Source organism: Pipistrellus hanaki (assembly GCF_964339955.1).
Source record: "Pipistrellus hanaki genome assembly, chromosome: 3".
NCBI classification, from domain to species: domain Eukaryota; kingdom Metazoa; phylum Chordata; class Mammalia; order Chiroptera; family Vespertilionidae; genus Pipistrellus; species Pipistrellus hanaki.
In genome coordinates, this window is record NC_140505.1 from 155732514 (window position 1) to 155746558 (window position 14045).

At 34.7% G+C, this 14045-nt stretch overlaps 1 protein-coding gene across 2 annotated transcripts in view; it reads right to left on the bottom strand.

The window, feature by feature from the left end:
• The window catches only part of CCDC91 (coiled-coil domain containing 91), a 247348-nt gene that overhangs the window by 63916 nt on the left and 169387 nt on the right, over nucleotides 1-14045 (bottom strand). For both annotated transcript variants that reach the window (XM_084877249.1, XM_084877248.1), the window contains exons 9-11: nucleotides 7386-7478; nucleotides 7230-7298; nucleotides 4696-4872 (exon numbers count right to left, since the gene is read on the bottom strand). In XM_084877249.1, coding sequence (XP_084733375.1) covers nucleotides 4696-4872; nucleotides 7230-7298; nucleotides 7386-7478 — 339 coding nt within the window. The remainder of the gene's footprint in view (nucleotides 1-4695; nucleotides 4873-7229; nucleotides 7299-7385; nucleotides 7479-14045) is intronic.

Genomic DNA, 14045 nt, shown 5'->3' on the forward strand with positions numbered 1-14045 from the left:
GTTTAAGAGTTATTTATCAAGTAAAATGGGAAGGTTTTAATGATAAACACATTATGAGAATAGGGATGAGAGAGAGAGAGAGAGAGAGAGAGAGAGAGAGAGAGAGAGAGAGAGAGAGAGAGAGAGAGGAGTGTTTAGGAGAAATTTCAGTTCTCTGGACTGGATAACTTGGCAGATAATGTCTCATCTAATGAGATTAGAAATTTAACAGAAGGAAAAAGTTTCAAGAGATGAAAAGGTAGGCTGATGTACTATTTGTTCTCTTGTCCCTAGGTATAATACTTTTGGCAATTAAGATTTTGCCTATAATTAACTATGTTACTATCAAAATTTCATAAATACAAATTTAATACAAACCAATGAATCAAAACTAAGTCAACTCAGAAAAATTATTTCAGTGTTGTGAAACTATCTGGCCTGCTAAGCTAAAATAGAAATGCTATTTCCTTTATAAAAAGAAGGGTCAGGTAGCAATACTAAATTTCTTAAAGAAAATATAACCACTGATTGTAATGTCTGTGGCTTTGGGGAAAACATAACCCCAAATTACAGTGGCTGTGGTTATAAACTATTATGAAGAGCATTCAACGTCAGAAATAGTTTGTCTTGTATGCACTGGCATCCTTTCACAGGACTTTGCTTGAACAGCAAAATTAATTACTCTCTTCTTTTTGTCCATGTTGGTGTCAATAACAAATGTACTTTCCTTTCTTTAACAAAGATTTTTAAGTCACACAGAATTAATCTAATATGATACTCATATAAGTCAGAATCAAACATAATACTTGATATCTCAGAAAAAAAAGTAAAAATCTATAATCAACTCTATGTTGACCAAAGCCAGACAAAATCATCTTTCAAATAAATTCGAAGCTATATGTGGCACATTCTTAAGTATTGTATTTTTCTGTCATAGTTTAATGTTTATCTCAGCAGTTAATGACACTATCAACATAGAGAAGCTGTTTTATTTTCCTTACTTTCTCAGGAATAATTTTAGTTGCTTAAATTTAGACTGATTGCTTTTTGCTTTGCCATAGTCTATCCTTTCCTAATTTCTAGTGTGACTTAGTGGCTAAAGATGCTACTTGCTGCTAATTAGAAGGTTTACTTGCAGAATTATTTTTATTAAAGAAATATTTGAGTGCTGTGAAGTGACTTAAATCTTAGAATTCAAAAACAAGAGCTTCCAGGCTTTTCTAAATCAGCCTCTTCAGTCAGTACACGACAGTTTGTAGGTTCCTGGATAGTAGTAGCTTTTCAGGCTGTATGGATCCCAACTAGCTGCCCATGAACTAGAAATCACGATGGATCTTGGCCTCTGTAACTGGACAGAAGGTGGGCAGAAGGTGGCAGAAGCTACTGTTTATGCTGGTGACCTTGAGCCTCCTAGAAAAGGTGCATAAAGCCCTGGCCTCTCAATCTTGGACAATAGTGTGATACAGAAAGCACCAATAACGTTAATACCTTCACAATTTCATCTGAAATACACTTGTTAGTGTGAGACTATTTCCACTATTACATAGTTAATCTCAACTGGCCACAATTTTTGCTAGATAGAAGATGGCCACATTCCACACAAAAATTTCATGTAGAGATCTGTCCAGAATTTTTTTTCTTTTTATTTGTCTTTAAATACCATCTTCTCAATCCCAAATTTTAATCTCCATCCATAACAAATCACTTGAACTCCAGAACCGTATTTTTAACTGTCTACCCAACATTTCCTCTTTCTAGGATTAATAGGGACCTCTAATTTAATATGAACAAATTGGATTTTTTTATGCTCAAGAAACCTGAGCCTTCTTCACCAGAGTAAATGAAGTCACCTTTTGAAATCACCATCTATCCAATAATTTATTCTGGTAAACATTTGTTTTCAAAAAATAGCTTTATGAAAATACTAGAGGCCCAGCGCATGATTAAATCATGTGCATGTAGGGTCCCCTGGCCTAGCTTGCCATGAGGGCCATGTCCTCTGCCCCGCGACACCTTGCACACTCTGCAGACATTGCTGACACCCCATGATGCTCCACTGATGCTGCTGGTGCCCCAGGGGATTGTGGGTGAGGATAGGGCCCAAGGGGTGCTCCAGGACCTCCTGGTGAACGGTTGTTTGGTTGTTCCACCATTACGGCATCAGGACCACAGGCCTTTTATGATATAGATTATTTGCATGTAGCCCTAACCGGTTTGGCTCAGTGGATACAGTGTCAGCCTGGGGACTGAAAGGTCCCAGGTTTGATTCTGGTCAAGGCCATATACCTTGGTGGCGGGCACATCCCCATTAGAAGGTGTGCAGGAGGTATCTGATAGATGTTTCTCTCTCATCGATGTTCCTAACTCTCTATCCCTCTCCATTCCTCACTATAAAAAAAATCAATGAAATATATTAAAAAATTATTTGCAGGTAATAAAATTCATCACCATAAAATAGATATTTTGATAAGCTTTGTCAAAAATCATCAAAACAATTATAAAATATCACCTTCAGTTTCCCCCACCCTTCCCAGGCAACAACTGATTTCTTTCCCCTCAAATTAGCTTTGCCTTCTCCAGAATTTTGTATAAACAGAATCATGCAGCATGCAAAATTTTTTTGAGTCTGGCTTCTTTCCTAACTTCCTCATCTAAACAAGTCCCTTGCCACCCATTCTCAGCTAAACACATAATCCTGATTTTGTCTTCACAACCTATGTCATTATATGGTATTACATTATTTACTAATGGCTTTTTTTATTATACTTGAATATAAACTCTATGAGTGCCTAGGGACCTTGTCTATCTTGTTAGATGCTATACCAAAATATTCCAACAGTTATCTACAGTGCCAAAACATGGTAGATGGTTAATAAATATTACTCAATGAATAAAGAAATTAAAATAACCCCTTCAAGTTTTTCCTATTGAAATTATACATTAAATGATCAAAAAGCTGAATTCATACTTTATTCTAAGATGAGAACATTGGGAGGGAGAATAGCATAGTGGTGAGCTGCAAGGCCTCTGGAGTAAGGCTTCCTGATTTTGGATCCAAACTGTTGCCTTTTCCAAAGTTATTATGGCCTAGAGCAAGTTACATAATCTTCCTAAGCTTTAATTTCCGATCCTGTAAAAATAGTTTCTGCCTCATAAGGTGGTTGTGAGGATTAAATAAGATCAAACATGTAAAACAATTACAAAGTGCCTGATACTTAGAAATAAATTAATGAGAGCCAATATTGTTATAATTATTGTCAACCCTACCACCACCAGCACTATAACTACTATTTCCTTTTTATTTTTCTACAGCCAAAACTGAAGAACAAATTCCATAAAAATAGCTTTGTAGCAAATAGCTTGAAATATTTGTCTAGAATAAAGCCAAGGAAATGAAACTTGAACATGAAGAACTATTATTAATTTCCTTATTGATATAAGTGATGATAACATTCTGTCAATTTCGTAATGTCTAATATTGCAGGTATTTTCCTGAAAGGAGTAACAAGGATGTGAATTATGAGACTGACAGTAAAAATCCTCAAGGGTATGAACAAGTTCAAGAGGCAGAATTTCAGAATCCCATCACTTGTAGTCCCTGGGTAAAATATATTTACAGATTATATCTCTGGTCCTGCAATTTAGTTAACTGGTATTATTTAATTAGTGGGATTTTAACAAAGCAATTTGTAATGCTTTATTCCTTTTTTAAATTTTATTTTCTAGGGAATTAATATAATCAATGAACAAAGTGATGTCTATAAATGTCTACAACTTGGTGATTCCCTGAAAAGTCAATATTAAAATGTTAATGCAGCCCTAGCCGGCTTGGCTCAGTGCATAGAGCATCAGCCTGCTGACTCAAGGGTCCTAGGTTTGATTCCAGCCAAGGGCACATGCCTGGGTTGTGGGCTCAATCCCCAGTGGGGGTCGTGCAGGAGGCAGCCAATCAATGATTCTCTTTCATCATTGATGTTTCTATCTCTCTCTCCTTCTCCCTTCCTCTCTGAAATAAATAAAAAAATATATATTACAAAAATGTTAATGCAGTAGTTCCCATACTTGTAAGTTGATATGTATTTTCTTCCTATCAGAGGTGTCCCTCTAGAAAAAAATCATATATAGATATATAGACAAACTCTAAGAATATACATATTGTGATTTTTTCTATAAGCATACTTTTTATGATAATCAACTTACCTAACTTCTAACCTACCAATTTATTATAACATCAAAATTAAAAACATATATATATATATTGATTTCAGAGAGGAAGTCAGAGGGGGAGAGAGATAGAAACATCAATGATGAGAGAGAGTCATTGATCAGCTGCCTCCTGCATGCCCCACATTGGAGATTGAGCCTGAAACCTGAGAATGTACCCTGGACTGGAACAAATCCTGGGACCCTTCAGTCCACAGGCCGATGTTCTATACACTAAGCCAAACAATCTAGGGCTAACATTAAATTTTTAATGTAGATGCATTGACTAAACATAAATTTGGATTGTGTTTTGTTTTTAAAGTAGAGTAAAAAGGCAAGGTTAAAAGTATAAGAAGATAAAAATAGTTATATTAAGAATTGTTTACCAAAGGCTAAATTATTAAATACTGATATGTCCACTAAGTTGATTTAAAGTAAGATAAAATAATAGTAAGAAAACTATATTTTGAGAAAAATAAGAAAAAATATTCACAAAGAATTAATTTTACTAACCTGACTAATTTTTCTTTGTTCTTGTATAGCTTTTTGAATTGCCTGAGATACTTCTTCTTGATCTTTTGCATGCTCAGTCTTCCATAATTCCCTTTCCTCAGCATGGACTTTTTCCAAAGTTTTTCTTTCTTCTTCTATGGCTTTTAAAACTGCATCCTTCATTGCTTCTTTCTCAAGCTTCAAAACAAAAAATGACCAAAACAAAAATAATTTAAAGGATGACTGCACAATAATTCTTTGAAAAAGACAGACTTGGGTTAACCTAAAAAACACTCAACTTCATTTTGCTTCTACATAATTTTTTTCTGGAACTGTTGTTTTTATGCATATTTAATAATTTCTGAAAAATAAAGTCAATTATTTATTTTTGTTTAAATAACCAACTTATTTCGCTGGCATTTATCAATGCCAAAGAAACCAAGCCTTAGCTTAAAGAGCAGTGGTTAAACTATTTGGTTTGTTTCCTATAGTAGGTGTACAGGTTAATAATGGTGAATTTTGTAATCAAAGAAAACATGATAATTTCAAGAGAAACATCAAAAGTGCTTTATTCAAGGTTAGCTACACATTTCCCCCATCTTCCAGGTAATTTGTAGATACCGTCCCAATAGAACTTTTCTTGTTTGAGGCAAACAATTCAGAGACCCAATTTTCCACTTCTTCGTATGTTCTAAAGTGCTGCTCAGAAAGTATGTGTGCCATCAATTGGAACAAGTTGTTATCTGAAAGAGCAAGGTCTGGTGAATACAGTGGGTGGGTTAATACTTCCCAGGCAAGACCTTTTAACATGTCTTCAACTGGTTTTGGAGTGTGTGATGATGTGTTAGCATGAAGCAAAATTACTTTGCCGTGTCTTCTGGCCCATTCTGATCATTTTACAATCAAAGCATGGTTCAAAAAATTATTTGTTGTCGGTAGCAATCAGTATTAACAGTTTCACCTGGTTTTAGAAGCTCATGATACACCACATCTTCCTGATTCCATGAAACACAGAGCACTGTCTTCTTTCTAAAGCGATTTGGCCTTGCATCCGATGTTAATGGTTGACCTGAATCAACCCATGATATTGTGTATTTGAGATTCTCAAAATAAATCCACTTTTCATTGCCAGTCACAATTCCATGCAAAAAAAGACTTTCTTTCGTGCCATTGAAGCAACATTTTACTTATGACTTTTTGGTTTTCTATTTGTCTTTCATTCAGTTGATGTGGCACCCATTTTCCTTCCTTTAAAATCTTTCCCATTGCTTGTAAACGATCAGAAATTGTTTGCTGAGCAACTTTTAATATTTCTGCAAGTTGTTTTAGAGTCTGACATGCATCTTCATCCAATAATGCTTGTAATTATTGTTCTTCAAATTTTTTCAGTTGATTTGGACTTGGCATAGTTATCCTATATAATAAAAGCCTAATATGCTAAGTGTCCAGTCATCCATTCAACCAACCAAAGCATAATATGTTAAGGCTGCTCAACTGCTCGCTATGATGTGCACTGACCACCAGGGGGCAGATACTCTGACTGGTAGGTTAGCTTGCTGCTGAGGTCTGGCCAATCAGGACTGAGCAAGATGAGCAGGACATACTCTGGACCCCGCATGGGATGTCAGAGAGCCAGTTTTGGCCTGATCCGCTCAACACAGGAGCATCCCCTGCTAGTCACTATGTTCCCACAGGGGAGCACCACTCAGCCAAAGCTGGGCTCAAGACTGGCAAGCACAGCGGCAGTGGTGGGAGCCTCTCCAGCCTCAGTGTCAATCAGACATCCCCCAAGGGCTCCTGGACTGCGAGGTGCAGGCTGGGCTGAGGAACGCCCTAACCCTGGAGTACATGAATTTCATGCACTGGAGCTCTAGTTTATATGAGACATTTGTTTATGAAATTTAAATGCAAATCTCAAAAGTCAGTATTATATATGTATTTAAAGGTATACATATATACATATTTAATATCTATGAATCATTATTCAGATTAGCTATTTCAAAAAAGGCTTTAAAAATCACATATCTTGATAAATAATTAAATACATATATACACACATCTTTACATACTCACATGTGCAAAAACACTCAAACATATTACTTGTATGATACCCACTAAATACCAAGTGGAAATCAGTGTCCACTGATTTTTGAAAATTTTTAAAATTCTTTTAACAATTAATTATTAATCTGAATGTAAAGCATTTCAGCATCATCATAATATTGTATAATGTGAATTTAACAAGAATATGAATGTAGTATCCTAGCATAAAAGGAAAAATAACAAAGAAAACAATTGCTTTTGTTTTTCTGGAATAAAGTATTTTACAAAAGTAGATTAGTTGTACCATTAATGAACTGTTTTTTAATTCCAGTTACAAAAAGAATCCCATTAGTACAGAGGTGTTTATACCAGGCAAATAAGTGATAAGTACAATTTTCATATGAGAATAAAAATTTTAAATCTAGGCTTTGAGGTGGGGGTAAACATAACAAATAGAACAAATACAATTTATTGGAATTACACTACATGATAAACTTCTCAGATGGAAATACCTTTGCAGCAGATACTAATGAGTCTTTATTTCTTCGCCTTTCTTCCTCCAAACATTTTTCCAATATTTCCTATAAATGATAAGACAAGACAGTAAATGTATTATTTGAAGTAACCAAGCACATTCTTTCCCACTCTGAGCAAAGCTAAAGCATTACCTTCTGTTCTTGAGATTGCTGTACCAAAGCTTCCTTTATTTTTTCTTTTAACAGATCCTTCTCTGTATCTAGCATTTCAAGGAGCCTCTGATGCTACAAGGAAAGATAAATGGATTATGATTACACTCTGTGATCTATAATCTCTGAACAAGGTGGAATTTCATTTGCCCAAAATATTGTATTTAACTACAGATTCAAAAGTTGAATCTAGAAAAACAGTCAATATTATGTGATAGTTAATGTTAGAGCACAGAGTTCATGTATTTACTTTTATTCCAATGTACTAGTGAAAAAACACACAGAACCATCAGCAAGTTATAACAAACTAAGCACTTAGATTTTGAATGGCGTTTTCTTATGGGGAAACACAACAAAACAAAATATATTCCTATTCTCATGGATTTCTCTTTCATTTAAAAAGGGCAAATACTATATTTTCTCAGATTTATAATGCTATTTATATAGAAGCTTCCTTTAAGTAGAAGTTAATTCCGATACCCAACATTTAAAACCAGATTTATATCTTTCAAAATAGTTCTAACGTTGGTAACCTCTAATCTATTTTATCTTTATGAATTTCACTATTCTAGATATCTAGATATTTCATATACATAAAATCAAACAGTAGTTGTCCTTTGAAACTGGCTTATTTCACTTAGTGTACAGTTTTCAAGATTCATTCCAATTGTATTATGTATCTAAAGATCATTCCCTTTCATGATTGAATAATAATCCATTATAGTATATACCACATTTATCTGTTCATCTGCTGATGGACACTTGGCTTGTTTCCACCTTTTGGCTATATTTAAATAATATCACTAGAACATTCACATACAAATAACTATTTAAATCCCTGTTTTCAATTCTTTAGGTATAAATCTAGGAATAGGACTGCTGGGTCATAAACCAATAATAACTGTTTAACCTTTTGAGAAACCATCAAACTGTTTCTATAGCTGCTGTACCATTATACATTCACATGAACAATGAGAAAAAGTTCCAAATCTCTCCATATTCTCTACAATAGTTGTTACTTTTTTGCTTTTTAAAAAATTGTCATTTTAGCTGAAGCTGGTTTTGCTCAGTGGTACAGCGTCGGTCTGAGGACTGAAAGGTCCCAGGTTCGATTCCGGTCAAGGGCATGTACATTGGTTGCGGGCACGTCCCTGGCAAGGGGTGTGCAAGAGGCAGCTGGTCGATGTTTCTCTCTCATCAACGTTTCTAGCTCTCTATCTATCTCCCTTACTCTCTGTAAAAAATCAATAAAATATATATTTTTAAAATTGTCATTTTAGTAGTTTGAAATTGTATTTCATTATGGTTTTATTTCCCTAATGATTAAGCAAGTTAATCATCTTTATAAATGCTAACTTCTACTTCCGACACTAACTCTCCTACTCCACCACACTATTATTAATATTATCTTTACAAAAAGAGAAATGATTACAGCTCTTTTTGCCGCCTTAATAAGGGACTACAATAGAAGGTGCACTGGATTTGAGGTTTGTTCACTGACTGGGATTCTGTCAGAAGTAGGGATGCCTTTCCTCTCTGGGATAGAGATTAATTTAGTTATTTTACCACAATAAACTAGAAATTATTAAGTATTAAGAGAGAGCTTAGCCCCTAAACTTCAGCCTCCCTTCATTTTATCTAAAATAAATTATAGAGCATATCAAGAGACTGGCTATATTAGTTCTCCCTTCTGTGTCAATATAGAATTCTTTAATGGTCCAAAAGGTTCGGCAACTGGAAATGGTTCACGTGATTTGTGAAGAGGGATGATGGTGAATACATTTTTTGTACCTTATTAACTGATCATCCCAAGGTAGGGAAGTTCAGAACTGCTTTTGTTACACAGAAGCTTAAATTGAACCAATGGCAACATCCAATCATAAGACTCACTTTCAAATATTTATAATTGTTAAACAAAAAGAGACTTTCAACAAAATTTGAAGGACAGAGACTTATAGCATTTTAAAAACCATTATAAAAATTAATGAAATTTATACAAGTACATTTCATCCAAAAGTAGTGAAAAGTTTGCTACATTTTACTTATCCAAAATACTCTATTGATTGCTTCTTAAAATTATATTGTAATTTTTAGCTAATGAAGAAACAAATGCAAACTACAAAGTTATATTAATCTTAAAGAGCACTTAATGCAAGAGTGCCAAGGTCAGTCCTTTGAAATTTAGCCTAAAACAAGAGGTACTCAGAAATAGGTTATTCCTTTTCCCCCCTTTGCAAGAAATTCTTCCAAGTGAAAAATGTTTGATGCAAACTCAAATATAAATATAGAGGTTCTGTGGTTTTCACTGATTCCTGTAAAAAATTATACATATAAAAGCTCTTTTTTCCTGGAATGTGAGTCACAAGAGATATTGTAAACAGACTTAATCACAGTCACAGATGCACAGTTTTTTGTCTATTAGATTTTAGACTAAGCAGTCATGGAAGCTCATGCTTAGTTATAGTTATCCATGTATCACAGGCCCACAAACTTCACTTTACTTTGTATGTTGTGTGTGTGTGTGTGTGTGTGTGTGTGTGTGTGTGTGTGTGTAGTGCATAGTCTAATGCAAACCCGAGAAGCATCTTCTCATAACTTCTATAACTCACAAACATTGAACAAGATCAAGCGACCTGGCAGGATAGTCTTAAAGCACATGCTCATGCATCCCTCCATTTAATATGATTTGAAAGGGGCTACATAAATTTAATAAACATCCTAATATAAAGTAAGTCACAGACATTTCACCCATTCATGGGCCAACATACTGAATATTATTTGGAAAGAAAACCTATAAAGATAAACTTTGAGATTAAATGTACTTGAAGCATTTACCACAAGCCCAATAATATAAACTTTTTAAAGTGAATAAAATAAAACTATACTATAGGCTACACTAGATTTACTTCACCCAAATAGATACATTTATAATAGGCAAGAGAAAATGTAAGCAAATAAGTTAGTCACCCTTTCCAAATAGGTATTTTACTTAAGGGAATAATATAAAGGAATGAAACAAAAATTGGAGAAACATCAGCTTTATTGAAAAGACAGGGCTAGTTTATACTTCTATAATGAGATTTCCATATTTGTATAGTGTATATTTTAGTAAATGCCAAAGATATGTCACAATCCTGAACTTATGCAGAAGAGTATTTTTGCTTCAATCATTTTCAAGGGAAATAGCTTTTAAAAATGCAATGTAATTTTGTTATTCCATTTGCCTAAGCACAATGCAGAAAATGTATTTCAACATAACAGTAGCCTTCAAATGGTATTTGAAATGGGTACGTGAAATAAATGACCCATGTATATAAGATAATCCCTTTAACAAGAAGGGAAAAAACAGAGAGAGATGTATGCACTTCATGAAAAATGTAACATAATAGTGTAGTACTTTCAGGAAACAGTTTTTTAAATAATATATATATATATATTTCAGAGAGGAAGGGAGACAGAGAGATAGAAACATCAATGATGAGAGAGAACCATTGAACCCACACTAGGAATTGAGCCCGCAACATGGGCATGCACCCTATCAGGCATCGAAATTTGACCTTCTGGTTCATAGGTTGATGTTCAACCACTGCACCATGACGGCCAGGCAATAGTATGATGCTATGCTTAACTGTTATAAAAATGTTCCTGGTCCCTGCTTTCTATTCCTAAGAATTTGTAATCAGAAAACACTATGTAGATAGCCCTCTATTTTTCATGCTGTAGATCTCATAACCTTCACTTTCAAACTTTGCACAATAATATCCCTATACCATTTAAAATAAAACTTTTTTCTAAAATCAGTTGACAAAAAAGTATTCTAACTTATTGCAAGGAGAGGATCTGGTGAATAAGAAATAAATTTTAGGAGCAAAATTTTTACTGATTGTATTGTTTCTTATATTAGAAATACAGTTTTGTCCATAGATATATATGAAAAAGGAAAAGTGCTGATGCAAGTAAGGAGAGATGAGTGTGATAAAATGAATGCAATTATAAGATATAAATGATTAAACTTGTTGAAAGGAATGGATTACCACAATAATCGGATACTTGCTGAACCAAGGACAGTCTATCTAAGGCCTATCATACTGAAATAACTTAACTGAAGGGTCTAATAACAAAGGTAAGGTATAGTTACTGATGTCATAATTCTGCTACTTAGGAACTGAAAACACAAATTATGTATGTTTAATCAAGTACAAATGTAGGGGGGCTACATATAATATAAAATAATAAGACAGCATTATAAAGATGTATACAGCAACATTCCTTATAAAAATACAAAACCCAAAACATTTTAAATGTTCAACAAGAAAGTACAGTACAATAAACTATGCTGTGTCAACTAAAAGAAGTATCATGTTGTCATTAAAATAAGTATAAAATATGCATCAATATCAAATTATGTTTATAAAATAAAATTACTTAAAGACATGAAATTATTTAAAGCCATCATCATTATTGTAACTATATATACTATTGCAAGTATACATACATCCTATCTAATAAAAGAGTAATATGCAAATTGACCACACCCCTGCAACACCCACCAACCAATCAGGAGCAAGTATGCAAATTAACCCAACCAAGATGGCTGTGGCCATGGACCTAGCAGGAGGCTTGGGTTTCCCAGGCAATGGGGGAAGACAAGCTCCTGCAGCCCTGGCCTCCACTCAAGGTTACAAAGTTTCAATTATAGAAGATAAATCCCAACAAAAATGGCAGTAGCCACAGAGCTAAAGAGAGCAGGAGGCTTGAGTTGCCCCTGGTGATGGAGGAAGCCAAACTCCTGCAGCCCTCGCCTGCACTCCAGGCTACAGAGTTTCAATTATAGAAGATAAATAAATCCCAGATACCAGGACCTCAACATTGATAGGCAGGGGGGGTGGGGGGGGGGGAGAAAGAGGGAAACGTGGTCAGCCTGCAAACCATCACAGGCCCCTCACCTAGGCCACCACATGCCCAAGGGAGCCCCCACCCTGATCTGGGACATCCTTTAGGGCAAACCAACCGGCCCCAACCCATGCCCCAGGCCTCTATCCTATCTAATAAAAGAGTAATATGCAGATTGACCATGACTCCAACACACAAGATGGTTGCTCCCATGTGGAAACAGATGGCTGCTACTAGATGGCCAGCTGGGGAAGGCATTTGGGAGGAACAAGGCCTGTAAGAGAGGGCAGTTGGGGGTGATCAAGCCTGCAAGGGAAGGTAGTTGGGGGAAAACTAGCATGCAGGGGAGAGCAGCTGGGTGGTACCAGGCATGCAGGGAAGGGCAATTGGGGAGGGGGGGTACCAGGCCTGCAGGGAAGGGCAGTTAGGGGCAATCAGGTTGGCAGGGGAGCAGTTAGGCACCCATCAGGCTGGCAGGAGAGTGGTTAAGAGGTGATCAGACTAGCAGGGAGAAGCAGTTAGATGCAATCAGGAAGGCAGACAGGCGAGCAGTTGGGAGCCAGCAGTCCTGGATTGTGATAGGGATGTCCAACTGCCCGTTTAGTCCTGATCCCTACTGGACATCCCTCGAGGAGTCCCAGACTGGGCTGAGGGACACCCCCCTCCAGTGCACAAATTTATATATATATATGAATAAATATTGAAAGGGATCACACAAAAAAAACAATGCTTTATTAGGGAACTGGTGGGTGGAATACTCTTTTTTAATAATTTAATAATGTTTTTATAAAAATGCAAAAGAAATGTACAGAACAACTTTACTAAAAATGGCAGTAAGAATATCAGGATTGATTTACAGTGGAAAAATAAGTAAACAAGACAAACACTTGTTTAAAATACTTTAAAATAACTAAATAAGTAAACATACATTTTTATTTTTATTTTTTGTCTACATTCTTGGAAAAAAATTTAAACTGTTAAAATTAAGAATGTCCCACAGATAATTTACTCCTTTGGCTAAATTTTATAAGTACAAGGCAACAAAGGCACAGGGGAAAATTAGGATTGTTTTCCTGGGGAAAATATAAATATATTTTCTCAAGTCTCATCTATTGGCTTATAGTATAAAATAAGCCATTTGGAACCCAATTCTTTCCATAAAATAACTCTAACATACACTTTTAAAATCTAATTTATCTTTGAACTCATTTCACCATATTTTGGCTATTTTCTTATATATATATATATATATATATATATATATTTTTTTTTTTTTTTTTTTTTTTCTATACCTCAATGTCCATATTTCTCTAGATTTTTAATAGTTTCTTCCTATCAAAAATATTTTATGGATCAAAGAAGATTGAATAAAAACTGTATATTTTTCATACAGAACCTTTAATAAATTAGTGAACATTTTCAAACCCTAGATAGGGATAGAGTATACATGGCTTTCTGAAAGTGTTTCATTATCATGTTTTTCCACAGAAACACCTTTTTAGACTTTAACTCTGAGATGTGGTTTGAGAAGTGGTGCTTTAAACCATTATTATCTTGCCTGTCTGTTTATTTATGAACTGATTTTAGCAATTTGAAATTAATTATGAATGTAATTAATTATAAGCTCACTAAAACATTTCTATGTTTATATTTTCATAAATAAAAATTAATTTTATACTTTTCTGGTAACATGATATAAAGTATATCAAGGAAAATCCAGCATAAAAATGTTGGATGGAAAAAACAAAA